Below are 25,994 nucleotides of genomic sequence, written 5' to 3' on the forward strand. Positions count from 1 at the left end.
TCCTTTTTTCTGTCAGGATTGATCCAGCCGCACTGAAGACTCTTTCCGATAGCACACTTGCAGCTGGGCAAGCGAGCTCCTGTAAGGCATATTGGGCCAATTCAGGCCAGGTGTCCAGTTTAGCGGCCCAATAGTCAAAGGGGAATGACCTGTGTGGGAGAACATCGATATGGGAGGAAAAGTAGTTTGTAACCATAGTTGACAACTGCTGTCTCCTGTCACTTTCCATCGATGCAGTATTACCAGTTGTGTGAGCGGTACTTGAAAAATCAGTCCACAACATTGTCATGAAACCCCTGTCTCCAACGCCACTTCTGCTGTGTGCACCACGAACACCTCTGCCAAGCTGCCCCCCGGCCCGTACGGCTCGTGTGAGAACCATCACCGCTGCTGTGTGCTGGGAATGCCTCAAGCAACCGATTTATCAGAGTTGCTTGTTTATTAGCCAATATTAGGTCAAGGTTCTCCTGTGGCATGATGTTTTGTAATTTGCCTTTATAGCGTGGATCCAGGATGCTGGCCAACCAGTAGTCGTCATCGTTCATCATTTTGGCAATGCGGGGGTCCCTTTTTAGGATCTGCAAGGCATAATCTGACATGTGGGCCAATGTTCTCGGTGTCAATGATGCACTGCGAGTGCTGGTTGGAGGAGCACTTTCTGGCAAATCCACATCCCTCCAGTCACGCACAAACCCTGTACCAGACCTTGCCACGCCAACATTTTCACTTGCCCCACGAGATGCATCCTCCTCCCCTAAGTAATCATCCCCATCATCATCCTCCTCCTCCTCTTCTTCCTCCACCTCGTCCGGGAGAGGTCCCTGTGCAGATAATGGCTGAATGTCATCAAGGATTCCCTCCTCGTCAACATTGGCTGCAGACGCCTGCTCCTTAAGGTGCGTCAAAGTTTGCATGAGCAGACGCATAAGTGGGATGCTCATGCTTAGGATGGCGTCGTCTGCGCTTCCCAGCCGTGTGCATTCCTCAAAACACTGAAGGACTTTACAGAGGTCTTTCAGCTTCGACCACTGCACACCTGTCAACTCCATGTCTGCACTCAAAGTGCCTGGCTGTGTATCCTCACACAAATGCATTATGGCCTGCCTCTGCTCGCACAGCCGCTCAACCATGTGCAGGGTGGAGTTCCACCTTGTTGCAATGTCGATAATGAGGCGGTGGTTGGGAAGGTGGAGCAATCGCTGCAGCTTCTGCATACGAATGGAGTGTACAGGCGACCGGCGGATGTGCGCGCACAGTCTTCGCACCTTCTGGAGCAGGGCTGTTAACTCCGGATAATTTTTGAGGAAGCACTGCACCACCAGGTTCAAGGTGTGAGCCAAGCAAGGTATGTGGCTGAGTTTTGAAAGGGCTATGACTGCCACAAAATTACGGCCGTTATCACTAACTACCTTGCCTGCCTCAAGATGTACACTGCCCAGCCATGACTCAGTTTGTCGCTGAAAGTACTCGGCCAGCACCTCGGCGGTGTGTCTGTCGCCCAAACACATCATCTGCAACACAGCCTGCTGACGCTTTCCACTAGCTGCTCGATAGGGGGACACCTCGTGTGCAACAGTGGCAGCTGCAGATGGAGTGCTCGTACGACTGCGCTCTGTGGACGAGCTTTCGCTTCTGGAGGAGGAGGAGGGTCGAACGCCTACAGCCAACTGTTTCCTATACCGTGGGCTAGGCAGCACTGTCCCACCACCGTTGTCCCCTGTGGACCCTGCATCCACCACATTAACCCAGTGCGCAGTGATGGACACGTAACGGCCCTGGCCATGCCGACTGGATCATGCATCAGTTGTGAGGTGCACCTTTCCACTCACTGACTGCTTGAGTGCATGGACAATGCGGTCTTTCACATGATGGTGGAGGGCTGGGATGGCTTTGCGAGAGAAGAAGTGGCGACTGGGTAGGTCATAGCGTGGTACTGCATAAGCCATGAGTTTGCGGAAAGCTGCGCTTTCCACCAACCGATAGGGCATCATCTCAAACGAGATTAGTTTGGCAATGTGGGCGTTCAAACCCAGTGTACGCGGATGAGAGACTGAGTACTTTCTTGACCTACTCATAGCATCTGGGAGGGTGAGCTGGACTTTTGAGCTGCATATGGTCGAAGTAGCGGTGGACAGGGCGGACTGAGAGAGGGTTGATGATGGTGGTGGACTTGGTGTTCTTTCTGATGGCCTAGATTCAGTATTTCGTTGATATAACAGTGGGATTCCCTGACTGCTGTGGCCTTGCAACGACACCTCAACATTTGCTGCTGTGCTGACCGGTGGGCTTAAAGTGGGAGAAACAATGTAGCATTGCTGACTACCTTCTTTGTGATCAGTTGCACATGTGGTACTTGAGGTTTGGTGTTGTGTCCACGCTTGCAAGTTGCATGGTGGTTAAATGTCTAAGCATGCAACTGGTATTCAAATTTTTCAGATTTTTCCCTCAGCTAAAGGTCTTCTTACAGATAACCTTGGCCTGATCATGAGGATTTTGTTCAAAAAAGTGCCACACTGCACTCTTCCTACTTTGGCAGACATTTTGCGGCCTAGCACGCTGTGATATTTTGACCCTCTGGACAAGCTGTCCAGCAACTCTTTTGATTTTTGGAACCTGTCTTTGGAGTGCTCCGTGCCTGCCAGATAACAGCTGTTGCGATGTTGATGTCTGCTGTGGATGCTCCTCATCTGAGCTATTGGAAGCAGCACCCACTTCCCCCAATGGATGCCAATCTGGGTCAACAACTGGGTCATCCATCACCTCCTCTTCAATGTCATGTGCACCTTCCTCTGTGTCACCGTGTATGGTGGTATAGTGTGCGGGAAGGGGCACCTGAGTCTCATCAGGGTCAGAATCTGGCTCTGTACACTGCGAGGACAATGTAGTGCTCTGAGTGAATGTACCAGCAGAATCATCTATCAGTGGCTGTGCATCAGTGCACTCCATGTCAGATTCATCTTGGCCTGGGTAATTCACCATTTCACTTGATATTCCAGGCATGGTATGTGAAAACAGCTCCATGGAGTAATCAGTAGTATGGCCTGCGTCATCCTTGAATCTTGGTTGGGGTGAAGGACACAAGGAGAGGTGTGGTTCATGAACATGAGCCTCCAATGACGACTCAGTGCTTTTACTTTTTACAACTTCAGAAGAGGAGGCGATAGAGCTGGAGGCTGAGTCAGCAATGTAAGCCAAAACTTTTTCCTGCAGCTCTGGCTTTAAAAGCGGTTTGCCAACTCCTAGAAAACTAAGCCTTCGAGGCCTTGTGGAGCCAGACGATGACGCAGGCTCAACACCTCCTGCATTCGGTCCTATTTTGCTTTTGCCACTACCATCAGATCCACCACGAACACCATCATTACCAGCTGCCAACCCCCGCCCAATTCCACGGCCTCTTCCACCAGCCTTCCTCATTTTTGGTAGAAATGTAGACAAAATCCAACAAACTATATAGTAATGTAAAACAAGGTACAAGGTGTCTATAGGACAGGGGAGATTTTGAATTTCTGCACACACTTGTGGACACTGGACACTTATGGATTGTTTGAGGCCCACTGAATATCAGAGCGCTATGTCACAGGCTCGATGGCAAAGGTGTGAAAAAAGTGACTACAGGATCACAGAGATTTTGAATTTCTGCACACACTTGTGGACACTGGACACTTATGGATTGTGTGAGGCCCACTGAATATCAGAGCGCTATGTCACAGGCTCGATGGCACAGGTGTGAGAAAAAAGTGACTACAGGATCACGGAGATTTTGAATTTCTGCACACACTCGTGGACACTGGACACTTATGGATTGTGTGAGGCCCACTGAATATCAGAGCGCTATGTCACAGGCTCGATGGCACAGGTGTGAAAAAAGTGACTACAGGATCACGGAGATTTTGAATTTCTGCACACACTTGTGGACACTGGACACTTATGGATTGTGTGAGGCCCACTGAATATCAGAGTGCTATGTCACAGGCTCGATTGCACAGGTGTGAAAAAAATGACTACAGGATCATGGAGATTTTGAATTTCTGCACACATTTGTGGACACTTATGGATTGTGTGAGGCCCACTGAATATCAGAGCGCTATGTCACAGGCTCGATGGCACAGGTGTGAAAAAAGTGACTACAGGATCACGGAGATTTTGAATTTCTGCACACACTTGAGGACACTGGACACTTATGGATTGTGTGAGGCCCACTGAATATCAGAGCGCTATGTCACAGGCTCGATGGCACAGGTGTGAAAAAAGTGACTACAGGATCACGGAGATTTTGAATTTCTGCACACACTTGTGGACACTGGACACTAATGGATTGTGTGAGGCCCACTGAATATCACAGCGCTATGTCACAGGCAGAAATTGGCTAGTGTATCACAAACTACAAGGTGTATATAGAATTGGGCAGAATAGGAATCTCCCTAGAGTGCAGGTCTGTAAGAACGGAACATGTCCTCGACTTATGCTCACAGAGTGACACACAGCTTCACTGTGGCCGTCATAACAGCCGTTACACGGTACTGAGAGAAGCGGGCACGTACACGGCTGTTCGGTGTACGTAAAATTGTCAAGCTCCGTGTTTTTTAAGTATACGGACTGACACACGCTGTCTCTCTATAGTTTTGAATGTGATCAAACAGCAAATATATTTAACTGTTTGAAAGCTAGACAAAACTAGAAGGTGCAGGTCTGTAAGAACGGAACATGTCCTCGACTTATTCTCACAGAGTGACACACAGCTTCACTGTGGCTGTGATAACAGCCATTACACGGTACTGTGTGAGGAGTGTGCACCGCTGTATGGTGTGAAAAAATGCACGCTCAGTACCTCAGCAGGACAAAAAAAAAATTGGGATTGCTTTTAAAAAGCAGAGCAGTGGGTAAACAGCAATGCAGCCGTCAGGAAGCCTTAGAAGGCAGCCTAAGGCTGGTTTCACATTTGCGTTTTTTTTGCGGTAATTTAGCGCTAAATAGCGCATGCGTTTTTTTTTCCTATACTTTGCATGGGATGCGCTTATGTGCGCATACACATGCGTTTGTACGCGTTTTACCGCGCATGCGTTTTTTTGCGGTATGCGCTCGGGCGCACAAAATGCAACTTGTTGCATTTTTTGTGCGTCCGATTTGCCTCAAAAAAACGTATGCGCGCGCAATGCGTTTTTTTACAGCAAGACACCCATTATAAGTCTATGGTGAGCATATGTGCGCATTGGCATGCTTATGTATGCGTTTTTTTGCACATGCGTTTTTTTTTTTACCATTAGTTTAGACAATGGAATTTAGGGGTTTGGGTAAAGTTAGGGTTAGTTAAGGGGGTTTAGGGTTAGGGTCAGGGTTAGGGTTAGGGTTAGGGTCAGGGTTAGGGTTAAGTATGGTTTGGTTAAGGGTTAGGGTCAGGGTTAGGGTTAGGGTCAGGGTTAGGGTTAAGTATGGTTTGGTTAAGGGTTAGGGTCAGGGTTAGGGTTAGGGTTAGGGTCAGGGTTAGGGTCAGGGTTAGGGTTAAGTATGGTTTGGTTAAGGGTTAGGGTCAGGGTTAGGGTTAGGGTTAGGGTTAGGGTCAGGGTTAGGGTTAGGGTTAGGGTTAGGGTTAGGGTCAGGGTTAGGGTCAGGGTTAGGGTTAAGTATGGTTTGGTTAAGGGTTAGGGTCAGGGTTAGGGTCAGGGTTAGGGTTAAGTATGGTTTGGTTAAGGGTTAGGGTCAGGGTTAGGGTTAGGGTTAGGGTTAGTAAAGTCATGGTTTGGGTTAGTGTGAGGGGCCACCTAATGTTGTAAAAAAACGCAAACGCGGTAAAAACGCACTAAAAACGCATACAAACGCATAAAAACGCTGCGTTTTTTTCATGCATGCTCATAAAAATGCTTGAAAAAAACGCAGCAGTTGTATGCTTTTGTATGCGTTTTTCAATGCGTTTTTTTGCGGGAAAAACGCGCTGCAAAAAAAAGCAAGTGTGAAACAGGCCTAACAACCACAACCGCTGATCCACCAAAATATAGCCTCCCCTTGCACTGCACACACAGTGACTGGTGTGTTGTACAGGCAAAATCGCTAGCAGCAGAAGCAGTTTTTTTTTCTTCCCTGCCTAACGCTCTCCCTACAGAATCAGCAGCAGCACCTCTCCCTATGCTAAGATCAGCAGAAGTAAGATGGCGGTTGGCGTGCACGCCCTTTTATACCCCCTGTGACGCCCACCAAAGCAAGCCAATCACTTGCATGCCCTTCTGAAAGATGGTGGTGACCCCTGCCTATGTCATCACGTTGCCCACAGTGTTCGTGGATCCTGATTGGCTGAAAAAGAGCGCAAAGCAAACTTATGAAACGCCACTTTGGCGCATAAGTCGCCGACCTCGTGGCCGACCTCATCCTAGGGTCGGGTTTCGTTTCATGAAACCCGACTTTGCCAAAAGTCGGCGACTTTTGAAATTTTTCGACCCGTTTCGCTCAACTCTAGTAGTAACAGTTTTTTTAAGGTGTAACTTATCCAGTTCAGATGACTCCCAAGCTGTAATGTCCACGGGACATAAGATAGCGCCAACAACGGTCAGCATGAAGAAAATAAGTTGTATTCCTGAAGATGTCGATGAGCTGGGTTCTGACAGGAGCAATCAGTCTCTGGTGCCTTTATGCGGGTTCCATGGTTCGGTGTAGAGAGTGTGGCACAGTTCAAAGCACTGCCGGAGCCTAGCGTGGCCCGACAGATATACACTGGGTGTTCAGGGAACAGTCACACGCCCAGTCTCTTTTAGGCAGCACGCATGCAGTACTGATTGTTATGGAGTGTTTGGCATCTAGCTGGCCTTCACACGGTAAGCTTATGCTCAGAGTCACTGTGAGGAGCAATTGATATGGCCGGGCGCGGACCTGTGCTGCTATCAAGCTCCAGGGCAGGAGCTCTCCCTTTCTCCAGCCGTACACTGCGTCTTCCCGCCAGAACAGCCTGTTCCCGTGCGCGCTGCTCCTGTTTCCCTCACTCAGCCACGCCCCCAGAAGCCAAGTGCAAAGGTTGGTCCGGTTGCTTAAGCTTTCCCCCGGGCAACAGAGGAGACAGTCCCGACAGTTCCAGGCCCCGCATAAATGGCGAACGGCCCGACCATCCATTTCGGCCCATACAAGAGGACACAGAGCTACTAAACTTGTGGGACTTCTTGTTTTCCTTCTGGACTGTACAGGCTCCGGGCTGCGTCCCCCAGCCACGAAGCCGCCTAGTTTAAGGGATGACGCTGAAGGGGTTGCCCCTACTGAATACATCCCCGGGCCAAGAGTCCAGGTTCTCCACAGTTGTAACAAGTGGGTTGTTCTTCTCTGCGAGTGGGTCTCATTTCCCATTGAGGCTCTGGGCTAGTTATTTCTTGAGGGGGGTGTGGTGGTGCCGGAGGTTTCCTCCTGGAGTCAGACAATTCTTCCCGTATGTCCTGGAGTCCTTTCAGTAGTTCTCTCACCCAACTCGGTTCGGTTGCCAGTGCTAGAGATACCTTCCCGCTCCTGACCTTCCCTGCCGAGACTGTCATCCCCTGTTCCAGCTTACGTGCGCATGCCTCAACCCCGACTTCCAAAAAGGTCATGCGTGGATTTAGCCGCAAGCGCTCTCACAAGGCCTGTTTCAGTATTGCATCTATCAAGCCTGCCACTAACTGATCTCGCAGTACGATATCAGAGGGCCTTACGTCTATGCCGTCTCGCTTAACAATTGCAGTGTGAGTCTCTTGTAGCGTTTTCATATAATGCAGGAGTGGGGAATCTTTTTTTTCTGCCAAGGGCCATTTGGATATTTACACCATCCTTTGGGGGCCGTACAAACGCCGCCAACAAAGTACATCCTGACTCTGGCACTGGTTTCATGACTTAGTCTTTCATTGTATGCCCTTCAATGTTCAGTAGTGAACACTGTTATGAATGGGTCACCGAGGAGAAAAAGATTAAACAAGCTAAGTCACAGAAAACCAGAGAGGTTGGTAACTATGCAGATTGCAGATCCCTGATCTTAACCACACAACTAGCAGCAGCCGTGGAGCGTGCCTACCATGATCCTAAACGTTTCGTCACAGCCGGAGGACTAAATAAGTCTAAAGCAAGAAAAGGGGAAAACTAACTGCCCCAGAGCAGACCCCAAAGGAAAGACAGCCCCCAAACATGTATTGACGGTGAGACAAGATGAAAGCACAAACACAGGCAGGAAAATAGGCTGAGCAAATGATGGGGCCCAAACTAACTAGACAGAATAGGAAAGGAAAGACACTGTCTGCAATCTGCCAAAAACCCTACCAAAATAATGTCCAACACTTCTGATAGCAAAATTAACCCTGAAGTTACTAGACTTCTCCCACTATATCAGCACTCTGAAATATTCTGAGACAGAGCAAAAAGAGGCCAATCTAATAAAGGACAAAAAAACAAATTGGCAAACACAGATAAATAAGAGTGGAAATTCAGCACAGCCCCAGCCGGGGCTGGCTGACCACACAAAACACTGAATAGACCAACAAAATCAAGTGTGAACATTAGCAGAAAAACTTAGCTTGAAATGACTGGAACAGAGCTGAAGACCATGACCTTAAAAGCAGAAGGAATCACCAGCACCAGAATAGGGCGTCGGCTGTCTTAAATCCAGTCTGAGATTCCTGAGGTCCAATCGTCATCCTCATTATCAGGTGGCAGATCTCTACTGATTAAATGAGCCTCACTACCTCCAGTTACCACCAGAGAAAGCCTGGAAGGAGAACTCACAACTGGTGGACCGGAAAATTAACTCACAACAGAACACTGCGTGTGTGCTAACAGAGCAAGAGGAAATTAATGAGCTTGTGACAATCAAAATACAGCTCCCTGCCCAAGAATGCAGTCCATGAGAATCTGCTCGGGGGGGCCTGATAAAAGGTCATCGAGGGCAGTAAATAGCCCTGGAGCCTGAGGTTCCCCACCCCTGATATAATGGGTCACAGTCTCCCCCTCCCTTTGTACACGGCTAAATAGATGCATGCGCAATTCTCCAATGTCTGTGGGGTCTCCGTGCATCTCCTCCAGTATTTGTAGCATCTTGTTGAAGGTATCCCGTTCACGGAGGGGCTGGAGCATGACAGAACTCCTCACCTCCCCATCCAAAGCCATCACAGCAACCTCTGCCTCTGATGCCGGGGTCATGGGGTGCACACGGAGGGGCCGGAGCATGATGGAATTCCTCGCCTCCCCATCCAAAGTCACGGGGGTGCATTCTCAACATTCCCTGGACCCGTTCAGTCCAGTCCCACAACATAATGTTGTTTCCGGTAAATTTAGGGAGGCTACTCCGCATCGGATATGCTGGTCCTCAGGGCACCCCCATCTGTTTGGTCTGACTGCTGCATGCTGGAAGACTGCATCCTGCCGACTACGCCAAGTGTGAGCAGGTTGCCGGATGCAGTGACAGACAAGATGCAGATCAAGGGTTAACGTATTTACTCTTGACAGATATTTTCTCCACGCACGGAGATAGCGGGGGCAAGGCGGGTAATTGGTCAAAATATGGGTAAACAATAGTAGTAACAGTTTTTTAAGGTCTAACTTATCTGGTCCAGATGATTCCCAGGCTTTAATGTCCACGGGACAGAAGATGTTGGCGCCAACGGTCAGCACAAAGAGAATAAGGTGTAGTCCTGAAGACGCCGATGAGCCAGGTTCTGACAACAGCGATCAGCCTCTGATGCCTTTGTGCGGGTTCCTTGGTCCGGGTTTCGGTGCAGAGAGTCTGACACAGTTCAAAGCACTGCCAGAGCCTAACATGGCCCAACAGATATACACCAGGGGTTCAGGGAACAGTCCACGGTCACACACCCAGTCTCTTTTAGGCGGCACGTGTGCAGCACTGACTGTTATGGAGCATTTGGCACCTGGCTGTGTGGTAGCTGGCCTGCACACGGCGAGCTTATGCTCAGAGTCACTGTGAGGAGCGATTGATATGGCCAGGCACCGACCTGCGCTTGTACCAAGCTCCAAGGCAGGAGCTCTCCCTTTCTCCAGCTGTGCGCTGCGTCTTCCCGCCAGAACAGCCTGTTCCTGTGTGCGCTGCTCCTGCTACCCTCACTCAGCCACGCCCCTAGAATCCATGTGCAAAGGTTGGTCCGGTTGCTTAAGCTTTCCCGTGGACAACAGAGGAGACAGCCCCAACAGTTCTGGACACAGCACAAAGCAGGTATCCCGGGCCCGGTCCTTCTTCCTACAAGAGCATCATTTATTCTAACCTGTCCCCCTGCTGTGTCCTGGGCTGGTGCCAGAGGGATCCCCGTTGGTACGATCGGAGTCGCCTCCGTGACCAAACACTCCCGGTCCTTCCATGCTTTTTGCAGGTGACATGGTATAGTTGCTTGGGTTTCCTTTTCCTGGGTTGGTACACTTTATAATTCACTTATCCCACCTTCCCCAATATCTCATATGGCCGTTGCCACTTGGCCATAAGCTTACTCTCTAGGGTGGGCACTAAAACCAACACCCGGTCCCCTTCTTTAAAGGTCCTGACCGTGGCCCTTTTATCATAAATGCGGCTCTGCGCAGCCTGGGCATCCATCAGATGCTCCTTTACTATGGGCCGTACTGCCGCAATCCAGTCTTGCATGCTTGCCACATGCTATATGACACTCTTATGTGGAGTGTGCTCCTGTTCCCACATCTCCTTGGCTACATCGAGCAGTCCCCTCGGATGCCTGCTGTACAGTAGCTCAAATGGTGAAAACCCTGTGGACACCTGCGGTACCTCGTGGATAGCGAATATTAGGGCAATAACATGTCCCAATCCCTCCCATCCTCAGCAACCACCCTTTTAAGCATGGACTTAAGGTTCTTATTAAACCTCTCCACCAATCCGTCGGTTCGTAGGTGCTACACTGACGTACATAGCTGTTTGATCTGGAGCAGCTTACATAGCTCCCTGGTCACGTTGGACATAAAGAGTCCCCTCATCGGTAAGGATCTCCTTTGGCAGCCCAAGGCGACAAAATATTGCAAACAGCTCGTGGGCAATTAGCTTGACCGAAGTGTGGCAAAGTGGTATCGCCTCTGGGTACCGCGTGACGTAATCCACTACGACCAGAATATTTTAGTGGCCCCGGGTGGATTTCACTATGGGGCCTACCAGATCCATTGCTATCCGCTCAAATGGTAACTCTATGATGGGCAGAGTTACCAATGGAGTATGCGGTAGGTGAGTATAGTTGGTATTCCGGACACGTGTCACAGTACCTCTGGACCTCCGTGTAGACCCCAGGCCAAAAAATCTGCTGCAGAATGTGCTCCTGAGTCTTTTTGGCCCCCACGTGGCCTCCTAGCATGTGGGTGTGAGCCATGTCGAGCACCACCCGACGGTAGGATTGAGGCACCACCAGCTGTTCCACCATCTCATCCAGGACTTTATCCACCCGGTTTAACAGCTCCTGATGGATAGCCATATTGGGAAAAATGATCTCCGCACCAGGTTGCTGAGCTACTCCATTAATTTCAAACACCCTTCCTCGTAACTGAGCCAGGGTGGGATCCTGGAGCTGAGCTGTCCCGAACTTACCAAGTGGACACCTCCAGCTCAGGGATCAGTGGGGTCTCCTTGACCTCTCCTACCAGTACCTCTAGGGGAAACCTAACAGGGTGACATGCTTTCCCTAGGTTGGCGACCCCTTTGGCAGGTATCCCTGATTCGGGATCTTGGGGTACCGCTCCCGGAATAACCTTTACCTTGGGAGGGTTAACCCTGGTCTCCCACAGGGACCAGAACAGGAGCAAGTCTCTTCCCAACACAGTCCCATATGGAAGGGTTTTCACCATTCCCACCACATGTTTAATGTCCCCACACAGTGTGGAAAAATTATTCTCAATGGTCAGACTCTCTTGGAGCTCCCCATGTATGCACACCACCACTTTACGTCCAGTAGAGTTGTCCCCGGCAACAAGGGACCCATGGTCCAGAGTTACTAAGCTCCTCAAGTCCAAGAGAGCCTCCGTCTGGTACCTGTTGACAAGTACCTGGCACAGTTGGGGTTCGCTGCCAGCATTGCCTGTAGTTGCAGTGCAGACGGACTGGGTGTACATAGACACTTGGCTAATATACTCAGTCCATGGGTTCAGCTGTTAGGGGGCATTTGGCAGCCACATGTCCAGGCCCTTGGCATCGCCAACACTTAATAGCTGTGACACAAGGGGAACTTGGGGCAGATTTAGGGGAAACGGGTCTGTGGTCACTCCCCCTCAGTACGGTCTTTGTCCAGATTGGCCGCAGTGGAGGGTTGTGGACTTTTCCCAGGCTCCTGAGCTGGCAGGGCTTTACATGACAGTGGAAGTGGAGCAGTATCCCGTATAAAGTCCTGAGTGGCTGTATATCGTTCAATCAGTCAGTCTTACCACCTGGTTCAGAGTGCCCGGGTCCCCTTGCCCCACACAGCGCTGTATGGCTGCTGGCAGAACCCTCACCAGCCAGTCGACCACCAACCTCTCTACCATCTGGAAAGGAGTTGTGGTCTCAGGCTGGAGACATTTTTTAACCAACTGCAGCAAGTCATATGCCTGAGACCTGGCGGGATGCGACTCCACAAAAGACCACTGGAATACCCGTTGAGCCCGCACATATGTATTAGCCCCCAGTCGTGCAAAGATCTAACCTTTCAGCTTCCCATAGTCCACTGCATCGTCCCAACTGAGGTCCAGGTAGGCCTTCTGGGCATCTCCTGTGAGGAAGGGGGCCACCACTTTAGCCCACTGGATCATCGGCAAGCTCTACCGCTCTGCTGTGCGCTCGAAGACGGTGAGGAAGGCCTCCAGGTCGTCCTCAGGACTCATCTTCCTCAGCAATAACCAGACTTTATATCCAGCCTCCGAACAGATTGAGGTTGCTGGTGAGGCTGCTTCTCGCATAGCCGCGATCTGCTGCATCAACAAGTTATTTGCTGCTGTTGTTGATTAAATATATGGTTGCTGCATTGATTCAATTGACTGGTGTGGAGAACTTTGGTAAACAACTCAGGGTTCTATGGTCAACTTAATCCACCACTGATTGTCAATTTTCTTTGCTATTCATAGAAGTCTTACTTCACAATATACTGAGAAGAAGATAGCATTGGCCTAAATTGCAATTGATACAGTAGCTCCTCAACAATAGATATTGCAATGTAACATAGGAACAGAAGTTTTCGACTGACAGAGGGGTTTATTGAAGTGTTTATTGCAAATTTATGCAGGTTACCATTTTCCAAAGAACATTTTTTGAACAACCTTATAGCTTTTTTATTACTATTACTACACTCCGTTTGCTTTTAAATCCTAATCCATCACTATATTGGAATGTATTTCTTGTAAAATACCTATTAAAAAAACACAAATGTATTTTTATCTATTCACTTCATTTGTTATTTGGCATTTTTTTCCAATTTAGTCACAATGTTGAATCTGTTTTCAATCCACAGACTATACAAAATATGACTACGACACAAGCACTCTCAGACCTAATCTTAAAGATGACATACCGGATTCACCTTTGTATAGAACCGTTAGTGATGCTGCATTAGTGAAAAAAAGGATTCGACACAACACTCCAGACAGATCTCATCTACAGCAGCATCGGTTTTCTATCAATGGACACTTCTACAACTTTAAAGTAAGGAGAGTTCACTTTCCCTAGAGCCGAACATCAACAAAATAATAACATTGAATTCTGTTGAATTTTTCTTATTGAAAAATGTAGAATTTTTTGCACTGCATGTTAGCTGACAGTAGTGTATCTAGCTGATCTTTCCACAATGCTGAGCATACCTATACATGTCCTTGTTATTATACCCCTCAGGCTGAATTTCCAATGACAGAATTTTAGTTCCAGCATTTATTACGAATTCTAGCTGTCTAGAGAAGACCACTTTTTATTGCAATTTGGCTGGTTGACTCCTTCGGGAGAATAACCTAAAAATATTTACTAAAAGGGTTATCCCCAATGCTGCAGGATCATTAGGGGTTTCACTGCTGGGACCCCTATTTATTTGTCGGAAATACCCACCATTATCTGTGGGAATGCTGGAGGTAATCGACTGTAGGTGTCAAAAACCTTTTTGTTGAGCTGCTTATTTCTTGTGTAGAATTCATATTGTACAGTCTGCATCTCTATGTAAGTTGTATATAATACATTTTAACCCAAATACATGGCTAATGAGATCAGTGAACTGCATTAGAATTTACAATTGCATGTGATACTTGGACCATAAGATTACACACTGGATACATGCTTTAGCTTGTTTTTTACGTTAAATTGCAGCTTTGGTGTGACATCTGCTGTTTGTAATGTGAATCACATATAGTAGTGTCAGACCAATTATGGTATATACAGCTCTGGCAAAAATTAAGAGACTACTTTCAAATGTTCAGTTTGTCTGATTTTTCTCTTTATAGGTATATTTTTGAGTAAAATGTAAATTGCTCCTTTATTCTATAAACTACTGACAACATGTCTGCAAATTTCCAAGCAATAAATTTTGTATTCTTTTTTCTGACAAAGAAAAATGGTCAAAATTAATAAAAAAACAAAAAACAGTGCTTTCAGACCTCAAATAATGCAAAGAAAACAAGTTCATAATCATTTAGAAACAACAATACTAATGTTTTAACTCAGGAAGAGTTCTGAAATCAATATTTTGTGGAATACCAGTGATTTTTAAAAACAACTTTCATGCGTCTTGGCATGCTTTCCACCAGTCTTTCACACTGCTTCCGGCTCAAAAATTTAAGCAGTTCTTCTTTGTTTGATGGCTTGTGACTATCCATCATCCTCTTGATTACATTCTAGAGATTTTCAATGGGGTTCAGGTCTGGAGAATGGGCTGCCTATGAAAGGGTTTTGAAGTGGTGGTCTCTTAATTTTTGCCAGAGCTGTATATGTAAGGGGAGTCTGCCAAATGTTTTCACCCTAGAAAACTGTTGACAGTGCTAAATAGGTGACCTATTAAAACCATAAATACATATTTGTAAACTATTTTAGCAATGGTATAAATTAGAAAATAAAGTTTTATTTTGGTGCTCCTTCCTTCAAAGGAGTTGTTCCCTTTCTTTAAAAGTTAATCCTCAGGCTATTATAAAGAAACAAACCCTGCTACACTCACATTTCCCAGGCCCATCGGCGAGTGTCTGGCTTTGGATGCGACGCTGACGTCATGTCAGCAGCAATGCAGCAAATCATTGAGCTCAGGAACTCTGAGCTCAAGGAAATTATGGGAGAGCCCAACTCGGAGCCACTGAACTCACTGATGGTCTGCGTAGCTGTCTGATTAACTTTTACTGAAAGCGAACAAACCCTTTCAGTGCTAAGGCTTAAATGCTCTTGGCACTCAAACCCTCACCTGGGACAGGCATCCCAGTTAACCAGGATCCGGCAGGACAGTCACTGTTGTTGAATGTGTGGGGAGGCAAGGTGAGGGCATCTTACTGTGTGAGGGGCTCTGACGGCATCATAATGTGTGGGGGGGCAAGGTGAGGGCATCTTACTGTGTGAGGAGGTTTATTGTGCGTCAGTAACTGTAGTGGCACCATACTTTGTGTGGGGAGCACTAAGGGCATCAAATTGTGTGAGGTGGAACTATGGGATCATCGTTGTGTGATGGTCAGTATGTGTATGGGCATTGTGAAGTCATCGTAATGTATACAGGAGGCACAATGTGTGTCATGTGAGGTCAGATACTGTCAGAGCATTATACTATGTGAGGAAACACTGTTGGGTCTGTGTGTGACGGGCACTGTAGCAGTATAAAGTGTGTGGGGTGATAATTATAATGTCTGGGAGGAGATCGTTTTGTTTAGGGAGCATGACTGGAGCCTTATTGGGGGGGGGCATCATGTTGTCTGTGAGTCTTAAAAGCTATAGCAAGCTATGAGATAACAAAGGGTCTTCACTAGGCACACTTTTTCTGTGTGAGCGCACAAAATGGATTTAGTAGAGTTAGGTGTGTGGTTTACCAATAAAAAAAACATAGTACAATCTACTAATATCAGTTGCTCTTTCCTGTCTTTCAAGGTTGCATGGTACACGCTGGGCTCTTCATGGACTCATGGTCAGACACTATATCCATGTGAATAGCGAGCACATCATTGTTACAGAGCTCACAGAAATCACTTGCAGGAGTGACAAGTGCCAGAATAAAACTTCATTTTTCAAATCAATATAATAAACAAGTGGGAACTTGTTTTTTTGCAGGAAAAGTTGGTGTTTTTATTAGTACCAATTTGGGCATTTTTGATTTTTGGGAGGCAGAAGGAACAAAAACCAGCAATTTGTTTTCTTTTTTTCTATGTTGTTCACACTGTGATAAAAGTTATAAAGCATTTTAATTTTTCAAGTTAGTGCGATTTCAGCGCTACTATATTTATATCAGTTTTTTATGTTTTGACTCCTTTACATGATAAACTATTTTATAGAAAAAATTATTGTTTTTGCATACCTGTATTCTGAGAGCTATAACTTTGTTATTTCTCTGCTGACAGAGCTGTATGGCTGCTTGTTTTTTTGCGACAAAATAATGTTTTCAGTGTACCATTTTATTTGTATCACATTTTATTTCATTTTTTGGGCAGTGTGATGAAAAAGCATAATTTTTATGCCATGTTTTCTTTTACGATGCTCACTGACAGGGTTAAATAGTTTGACAGTTTTATTGATTGGGTTGTTTCAGACACAGCAATACCAAATATGTTTACTTTTTTTACATAAATATATGCATTTATTGCTAGACTTTTTACATTTTTTATTTAATTGCTTTTGTGATTTTTTAAAAATTTTTTTTTTACAATTTTTTAAAACTTTTTTGCTTAGTCCCTCTATGGGACTTTACCATCAATTATAAATAAACTGGGAACTATTAAAAAGATTTCCTAAATTTTTCTTTCTTATTTTTAGACCTCAATTTTCACTCCAGCTTTTGGTTCAGAGACAAAAGTCATGATAAGCAGCAATATGAAAACAAAAGAAGTAATAGAGCAGTTACTACATAAGTTCAAGGTAAGCACATAATGAATCTTCACTGGTCTGGTGCTTCTACTAGTTCATAATTAATAAATATATTAATAAATAATAATATATTTCTAATTTAATATTAAATGAACGTATATATATACTGTATGTATGTGTGTATATATATATATATTTTTTTTTTTTTAATTCAGCAATTTAAAGTTATGTTTTATTTTGGATTGGTTAAACTAAAGTTTTTCTGTACTTCAGCTTTCTGCCAATGCACAGTGTACACAGAAATAGCTCAGCATTCAGAGAACTGGTAGATCTGCAGCAGATAAAGCAGTGATTTTATTTTATCAAAACTGCAGCAGTAGCCCAGAAGGTGATAGATCGCTGGCATCAGAGTCTCCACCCCACAACATGCTGTTCTCAGATGGGGTAGCAAACACCTACCAACAGGTAAATAAGGCCATACTCTTAAGATCCACACCTGCCTAATATATATAATATATACACTGCTCAAAAAATTAAGGGAACACTAAGATACCACATCGTAGATATTACTGAATGAAATATCGCAGCTGCAAATCTTTATTCATTACATAGTGGCATGCGTTGAGAACAAGAAAACATAAAAATGATCAATGTAAATCAAAATTAATATCCCATGGAGGTCTGGATTTGGAAAGATACTCATATCAAAGTGGAAAATCAAATTACAGGCTGATCCAACTTCAGTGGAAATGCCTCAAGACAAGGAAATGATGCTCAGTTGTGTGTGTGGCCTCCATGTGCCTGTATGACCTTCTTACTGTACAACGCCTGGGCATTCTCCTGATGAGGCAGCGGATAGTCTCCTGAAGGATCTCCTCCCAGACCTGGACTAAAGCATCCGCCAACTCCTGCACAGTCTGTGATGCAACCTGACATTAGTGGATGGAGCGAGGCATGATGTCCCAGATGTGTTCAATCAGATTCAGGTCTGAGGAATGGGTGGGCCAGTCCATAGCTTCAGTGCCTTCATCTTGCAGAAACTGCTAACACACTCCAGCTACATGAGGTCTGGCATTGTCCTACATTAGGAGGAACCCAGGGCCAACCGCATCAGCATATGGTCTTACAAGGGGTCTAAGGATCTCATCTCGGTACCTAATGGCAGTCAGGCTACCTCTGGCGAGCACATGTAGGGCTGTGCGGCCCTCCAAAGAAATGCCACCCCACACCATTACTGACCCACTGTCAAACCAGTCATGCTGAAGTATGTTGCAGGCAGCAGATCGCTCTCCACAGCATCTCCAGACTCTGTCACGTCTGTCACATGTGCTCAGTGTGAACCTGCTTTCATCTGTTAAGAGCACAGGGCACCAGTGACAAATTTGCCAATCCTGGTGTTCTGTGGCAAATGCCAAGCATCCTGCACAGTGTTAGGCTGTGAGCACAACCCCCATCTGTGGATGTCGGGCACTCAGACCATCCTCATAGAGTTGGTTTCCAACCATTTGTGCAGACACATGCACATTTGTGGCCTGCTTGAGGTCATTTTGCTGGGCTCTGGCAGTGCATCTCTTCTTCCTCCTTGCACAAAGGCTGAGGTAGCGGTCCTGCTGCTGGGTTGTTGCCCTCCTATGGCCCCCTCCATGTCTCCTGGTGTACTGGCCTGTCTCCTGGTAGAGCCTCCAGCCTCTGGACACTACGCTGACAGACACAGCAAACCTTCTTGCAACAGCTCACATTGATGTACCATCCTGGATGAGTTGCACTACCTAAGCCACTTGTGTGGGTTATAGAGTCCGTCTCATGCTACCACGAGTGTGAAAGCACAACCAACATTCAAAAGTGAACAAAACATCAGCCAGGAAGCATTGGTACTGAGATGTGGTCTGTGGTACCCACCTGCAGAACCACTCCTTTGAGTGTGTCTTTTGATAATTGCCATTAATTTTCATCTGTTGTCTTTTCCATTTGCACAACAGCATGTGAAATTGATTGTCAATCGGTGTTGCTTCCTAAGTGGACAGTTTGATTTCACAGAAGTTCGATTTACCTGAAGTTATATTCTGTTGTTTAAGTGTTCCCTTTATTTTTTTGAGCACTGTGTGTGTGTATATATATATATATATATATATATATATATACACACACATACACACAGTACAGACCAAAACTTTGGACACACCTTCTCATTCAAAGAGAAGTCTATTCAGTAGGACTATCAGCTGTGTATCCACCAGACTTCTGAACAACACTACTGATGGTCCCAATCCCCATTTATAAGGCAAGTAATCCCACTTATTAAGCCTGACAGGGCACACCTGTGAAGTGAAAACCATTTCCAGTGACTACCTCTTGAAGCTCATCAAGAGAATGCCAAGAGTGTGCAAAGCAGTAATCAAAGCAAAAGATGGCTACTTTGAAGAACCTAGAATGTAAGATATATTTTCAGTTGTTTCACACTTTTTTGTTAATTATATAATTCCACATGTGTTAATTCATAGTTTTGATGCCTTCAGAGTGAATCTACAATTTTCATAGTCATGAAAATAAAGAAAACTCTTTGAATGAGGTGTGTCCAAACTTTTGGTCTGTTGTTATGAATGGGTCACCGAGGAGGACAACAAAAAGCTAAGTCCCAGAAAACCAGAGAGATTGGTAACTACGCAGATTGCAGATCCCTGATCTTAACCACACAACTAGCAGCAGTCGTGGAGCGTACCTACGATGAACCTAGACGCCTCCTCACAACCGGAGAGCTAAATAAACCTAAAGCAAGAAAAGGGGAAAACTAACTGCCCCAGAGCAGACCCCAAAGGAAAGACAGCCCCCCACATGTACTGACAGTGAAACAAAATGAAAACACAAACACAGGCAGGAAAATTGGCTGAGCAAACGATGGGGCAAAACTAACTAGAAAGGACAGGAAAGGAAAGACACTGTCTGCAATCTGCCAAAAACCCTACCAAAATAATGTCCAACACTTCTGATAGCAAAATTAACCCTGAAGTTACTAGACTTCTCCCACTATATCAGCACTCTGAAATATTCTGAGACAGAGCAAAAAGAGGCCACTCTAATAAGGGACAAAAAAGGCAAATTGGCAAATACAGATAAATAAGAGTGGAAATTCAGCACAGCCCCAGCCGGGGCTGGCTAACCACACAAGAAACTGAATTGACCAACAAGAGCAAGTGTGAACATTAGCAAAAGCAAACTTGGCTTGAGAATACTGGAACAGAGCTGAAGTCCAAGACCTGAGAAGCAGACTGAATTACCAGCACCAGGATAGGGCGTCGGCTGTCTTATATCCAGTCTGATATTCCAGAGATCCAATCGTTATCCTCCTCATCAGGTGGCAAATCACTACCAATTAAACTAACCTCACTACCTCCTGTCACCATCAGAGGGAGAACGGAAGGAGAATTCTCAACTGGTGGAGCAGAAAATGAGTTCACAACAGTCTGTACTGTATACATACAGTGGGTATGGAAAGTATTCAGATCCCTTATAAATTTTTCACTCTTTGTTTCATTGCAGCCATTTGGTAAATTCAAAAAAGTTCATTTTTTCTCATTAATGTACACTCTGCACTCCATCTTGACTGAAAATGAGAAATGTAGAAATGTTTGCAAATTTATTAAAAAAGAAAAACTGAAATTTTGCATTGTCATAAGCATTCAGACCCTTTGCTCAGACACTCATATTTAAGTCACATGCTGTCCATTTCCTTGTGATCGTCCTTGAGATGGTTTTACTCCTTAATTCCAGCTGTATTTAATTAAACTGATAGGACGTGATTTGTAAAGGCACACACCTGTCTATATAAGACCTCACAGCTCACAGTGCATGTCAGACCAAATGAGAATCTTAAGGTCAAAGGAACTGGCCAAGGAGCTCAGAGACAGAATTGTGGCAGAATTGTGGCAAGGCACAGATCTGGTCAAGGTTATAAAAGAATTTCTAAAGTAGTCAAGGTTCCAAAGAGCACAGCGGCCTCCATAATCCTTAAATGGAAGAAGTTTGGGACCACCAGAAGTCTTCCTAGACCTGGCCGTCCAGCCAAACCGAGCCATCATGGAAGAAGAGCCTTGGAGAGAGAGGTAAAGAAGAACCCCAAGATCACTATGACTGAGCTCCAATGATGCAGTAGGGAGATGGGAGAAAGTTCCACTATCACTGCAGCCCTCCACCAGTCGGGCCTTTATGGCAGAGTGGCCCAACAGAAGCCTCTCCTCAGTACAAGACATATGAAAGCCTGCATAGAATTTGCTAAAAAAGCACATGAAGGACTCACAGACTATGAGATATAAGATTCTCTGGTCTGATGAGATGAAGATAGAACTTTTTGGTGATAATTCTAAGTGGTATGTGTGGAGAAAACCAGGCTCTGCTCATCACCTGCCCAATATAATCCCAACAGTGAAACATGGTGGTGGCAGCATCATGCTATGGGGGTGTTTTTCAGCTGCAAGGACAGGATGACTGGTTGCAATTAAAGGAAACATGAATGTGGCCAAGTACAGAGATATCTTGGATGAAAACCTATTCCAGAGTGCTCTGGACCTCAGGCTTGGCCAAAGGTTCACCTTCCAACAAGACAATGACCCTAAGCACACAGCTAAAATAACCAAGGAGTGGCTTCAGAACAACTCTGTACCCATTTTTGGCTGGCCCAGCCAGAGCACTGACCTAAACCCAATTGAGCATCTCTGGAGAGACCTGAAAAATGGCTGTCCACCAACTTTCACCATCCAACCTGTCGAAGCTGGAGAGGATCTGAAAGGAAGAATGGCAGAGGATCCCCAAATCCAGGTGTGAAAAACTTGTTGCATCATTCCCAAGAAGATTCATGGCTGTACTAGCTCAAAAGGGTGCTTCTACTCAAAACTGAGCAAAGGGTCTAAATATTTATGACCATGTGATACTTCAGTTTTTCTTTTAAATTTGCAAAAAATTCTACATTTCTATTTTCCCAGTCAAGATGGGGTGTGTAGTGTACATTAATGAGGAAAAAAAAAAAAACTTTTTTGAATTTACCAAATGACTGCTGTTGTGAATTCGTTTTCTGGCCTACGTCTGGTTACTGCTGAAGGTGGTGAAGCTGGTCAGGTTGACGGAGGGGTTGCGAGTTCTCTTTCTGGGCTCCCTCTGGTGGTTACTGGAGGTAATGGAGCTGATCTGATTAACAGAGTCTTGCCACCTGATAATGAGGATGACGATTGGAGATCTGGGGTTTCAGACTGGATTTAAGACAGCCGACTCCCTCTATCCCTGCTGGTGATTTTTTCCTGCCTCCAGAGGTCTTAGTTTCCAGTTCTGTCCCTGCATGCTCAGCTAAGTGTTTTTTTGCTATTCTGTTCACATTTGATCTGGTTTTGTCTATTTCAGTGTTGTGTGGGTCAGCCAGCTCCGGCTGGGGCTGTACTGAATCACCATCCATATGTTACTGCTTGTGCCAGTTTGTTTTTTTCCCTTATTAGATTGGCCTCCTTTTGCTCTGCTTTCAGAATATACCAGAGTGCTGATATAGTGGGAGAAGTCGTGCGACTTCAGTATTTTTGCATCAGACGTATTGGACCTTTTTGCAGGGTTTTTTGGTGATTGCAGACAGTGTCTTTCCTGTCCTGTCTCGTCAGTGTGGGCCCCATCGTTTGCTCAGTCTATTTTCCTACCTGCGTTTGTGTTTTCATCTTGTTTCACCGACAATATATGTTTTATAATTGCCAGACCTGAATTAACAAGCATTTTTCACCTACTGTGTCCCCCCATTTCCTTGTAGATTGTAAGCTTGCGAGCAGGGACCTCACTCCTAATGTCACTGTTTGAATTGTCTTAACTTGTATTGAATTTATTGTCTGTACATGTCCCCGCTTAATTGTAAAGTGCTGCGGAATATGTTGGCGCTATATAAATAAAAATTATTATTATTATTATTTGGGGGCTATCTATTCCTTTGGGGTCTGCTCTGGGGCAGTTTAGATTTCCCCTTTCTTGCTTTAGGCTTAGTTAGCTCTCTGGCTGTGCCGAGACGTCTAGGATCATCGTAGGCACGCTCCATGGCTACTGCTAGTTGTGTGGATAGGATCAAATGTCTGCAATCCGCTTAGTTACCAACCTCTCTGGTTTTCTGTGGCTTAGCTTGGGCTTGCTCTCCTCCTCGGTGACCCAATCATAACAGAATCACCAGCCAAACCGCAGACTCTAGGGTACTCAAAAGAAGGAAAGAATTGTTAAAAAAAAAATATTTTTTTCCTCTTTTTCTCTGGGGCCATAGGAGGATTTTTTCTTTAATGGGGATTAAGCAATTGTCTGATCGTGTTGAGCAGCTCGCTGCTGAAGTGCGGGGAATTTCTGCCTATCTCGCTCAATCATCTGCTGTTGAACCAAAAATCCCTACTCCTGATGTGTTTTCTGGGGATCGGTCTAAATTTTTGAATTTTAAGAATAATTGTAAACTATTTCTTGCCTTGAAGCCTAACTCATCGGGGAGCTCTGTGCAGCAGGTTAAAATTGTCATCTCCTTGCTGCGCAGCGATCCCCAGGATTGGGCTTTTTCTCTGACACCTCGAGATCCTATTCTGACTAATGTGGACGCATTTTTTTCAAGCTTTGGGGTTGTTGTATGATGAACCTAATGCTATTGATCAAGCTGAGAAAAACTTATTGGCATTGAACCAGGGTCAGGATTCTGCAGAGTTATATTGTCAAAAATTCCAAAAGTGGGCGGTCCTTACTAAATGGAATGACGATGCTCTAGCAGCTCTTTTGGAAGGGTTTGGCAGAAACCGTAAAAGATGTTATGGTGGGATTTCCTGTTCCCTCTGGTCTTGACGACTTTATGTCATTGGCCATTCAAGTTGATCTGCGTTTACGTGAACGTAAAACTAGACGAGAGGCGTTGCCGCCTTTTGAACGAACATCTGAACCCATGCAATGTGATAGGGATTTGTCTAGGGCGCAGCGTCAGGAGTTTAGAAGGTGTAATAAGCTGTGTTTTTTCTGTGGAGATGTCTCTCATACTATTTCTGTCTGCCCTAAATGAGAAAAACGTTTTGCTCACACATTTGCTGTGGGCAGTGTACAGCCTAAGTTCCTTTTGGCAATTACCCTGATCTGCTCCTTGTCATTTTCCCCTAAGGCTTTTGTAGATTCAGGAGCAGCTTTGAATCTGATGGATTTGGACTTTGCTAAACGTTGTGGTATTCCCATGATACTTCTATCCCTTTGAGGGGTATTGATGCTACTCCTTTGGCGGAGAATAAACCCCAGTTTTGGACCCAGGTGATAATGCGTGTCGCCCAGGACGACCAAGAAAATTGAAAATTTTTGGTGTTGCACAATTTGCATGGTACTATTGTTCTGGGTTTTCCCTGGTTGCAAACTCATAATCCTGTTTTGGATTGGAAATCTGTGTCTGTGATGAGTTGGGGTTGTCAATGTGTTCTTAGTGACACTTCTGTTTTCTCCACCTCTCCCCAGTCTCATGATATTCCTGATTATTTGGCTGATTTTTCTGATGTATTTAGTGAGAGTAAGTCTGCGTCTTTGCCTCCTCATAGGAGTTACGACTGTGCAATTGAGTTGATGCCCAGGTGTAAATTTCCCAAGGGTCGGCTTTTCAACTTATCGGTACCCGAACATGATGCTATGCGATCTTATATCAAGGAGTCGTTGGAGAAGGGTCATATCAGACCATCCTATTCACCTTTAGGTGCTGTTTTTTTTTTTGTGGCCAAGAAAGATGGTTCATTTAGGCCTTGTATAGACTATCGTTCCCTTAACAAAATCACTGTGAAATATCAGTACCCGTTACCCCTGATTTCTGATTTATTTTCCAGAGTTAAAAGTGCTTGTTGGTTTACCAAACTTGACCTCAGGGGGCGTATAATCTTATTCGCATCAAGCATGGGGATGAATGGATGACGGCGTTTAATACTCCGGAGGGATATTTTGAGCACCTGGTGATGCCTTTTGGGCTCACTAATGCCCCGTCTGTCTTCCAATTTTTTATGAGCAATATTTTCCGGGACATTGTGGATAAGTTTTTGATCATTCATCTGTATGATATTTTGATCTTTTCCAGTGACTGGGATTCTCATGTGGAACATGTCCGGACTGTGTTCCGGATTTTGAGGGAAAATTCCCTGTAAGTTAAGCGATCGAAGTGCCTCTTTGGTGTACAGAGGATTTCATTTTTGGGATTCATTTTGTCCCCGTTTGCTACTACTGAAATGGACCCGGCCAAGGTACAGGCCATTTATGATTGGGTTCAGCCCACTTCTTTGAAGGCTCTCCAGAAGTTTTTAGATTTTGCTTATTTCTACCGTAAATTTATCAGTAATTTTTCTGGTATTGTCAAACCACTGACTGATCTGACCAAAAAGGGTGCTGATGTGGTGAATTGGTCTCCAGAGACAGTCTCTGCATTTCAGGAGCTTAATCGGAGATTCACTTCTGCTCCGGTTCTACGGCAACCTGATGTCTCACTCCCATTTCAGGTAGAGGTAGATGCTTCTGAGATTTGTGCAGGAGCCATATTGTCCCAAAAAGATCCGGTGACTTCTAAAATGAATCCCTGTGCCTTCTTTTCTCGAAAATTGTCCCAATCTGAACGTAACTATGACGTGGGGAATCAGGAATTGTTGGCCATGAAATGAGCATTTGAAGAGTGGAGACATTGGTTGGAGGGAGCTAGACGTCAAGTTGTCGTCCTCACCGACCACAAGAATTTGATTTATCTTGAATCAGCCAAGCGCTTGAATCCTAGACAGGCTAGGTGGGCCTTGTTTTTCACGTGTTTTAATTTCATGGTCTCTTTTCTTCCGGGCACTAAGAATATTAAGGCGGACGCCCTTTCTAGGAGTTTCTTTGCGGATTCTCTTATTGTGACCAAGCCTACTACCATTCTAAATGAGGATGTAGTTCTTTCCGCCATCTCACCCGATTTGAGACATGCCCTGGAGGAATTTCAGGAGGACAAACCTGAACGTTGCCCTATGGGAAAATTGTATGTCTCTGACCAGAGGAAGAAGAGAGTAATTTCTGAAATTCATTGCTCTGCGTT

At 45.4% G+C, this 25,994-nt stretch overlaps 1 protein-coding gene across 2 annotated transcripts in view; it reads left to right on the forward strand.

The window, feature by feature from the left end:
• Positions 1-25,994, forward strand: part of RASSF6 (Ras association domain family member 6) — a 275,225-nt gene that overhangs the window by 60,466 nt on the left and 188,765 nt on the right. For both annotated transcript variants that reach the window (XM_073590376.1, XM_073590367.1), the window contains exons 6-7: positions 13,413-13,603; positions 16,880-16,981. In XM_073590376.1, the coding sequence (XP_073446477.1) occupies positions 13,413-13,603; positions 16,880-16,981 (293 nt within the window). The remainder of the gene's footprint in view (positions 1-13,412; positions 13,604-16,879; positions 16,982-25,994) is intronic.

The sequence above is a fragment of the Dendrobates tinctorius genome, unplaced genomic scaffold (genome assembly GCF_039654945.1).
Source record: "Dendrobates tinctorius isolate UK_male_01 unplaced genomic scaffold, ASM3965494v1 ptg000011l, whole genome shotgun sequence".
Classification (NCBI taxonomy): domain Eukaryota; kingdom Metazoa; phylum Chordata; class Amphibia; order Anura; family Dendrobatidae; genus Dendrobates; species Dendrobates tinctorius.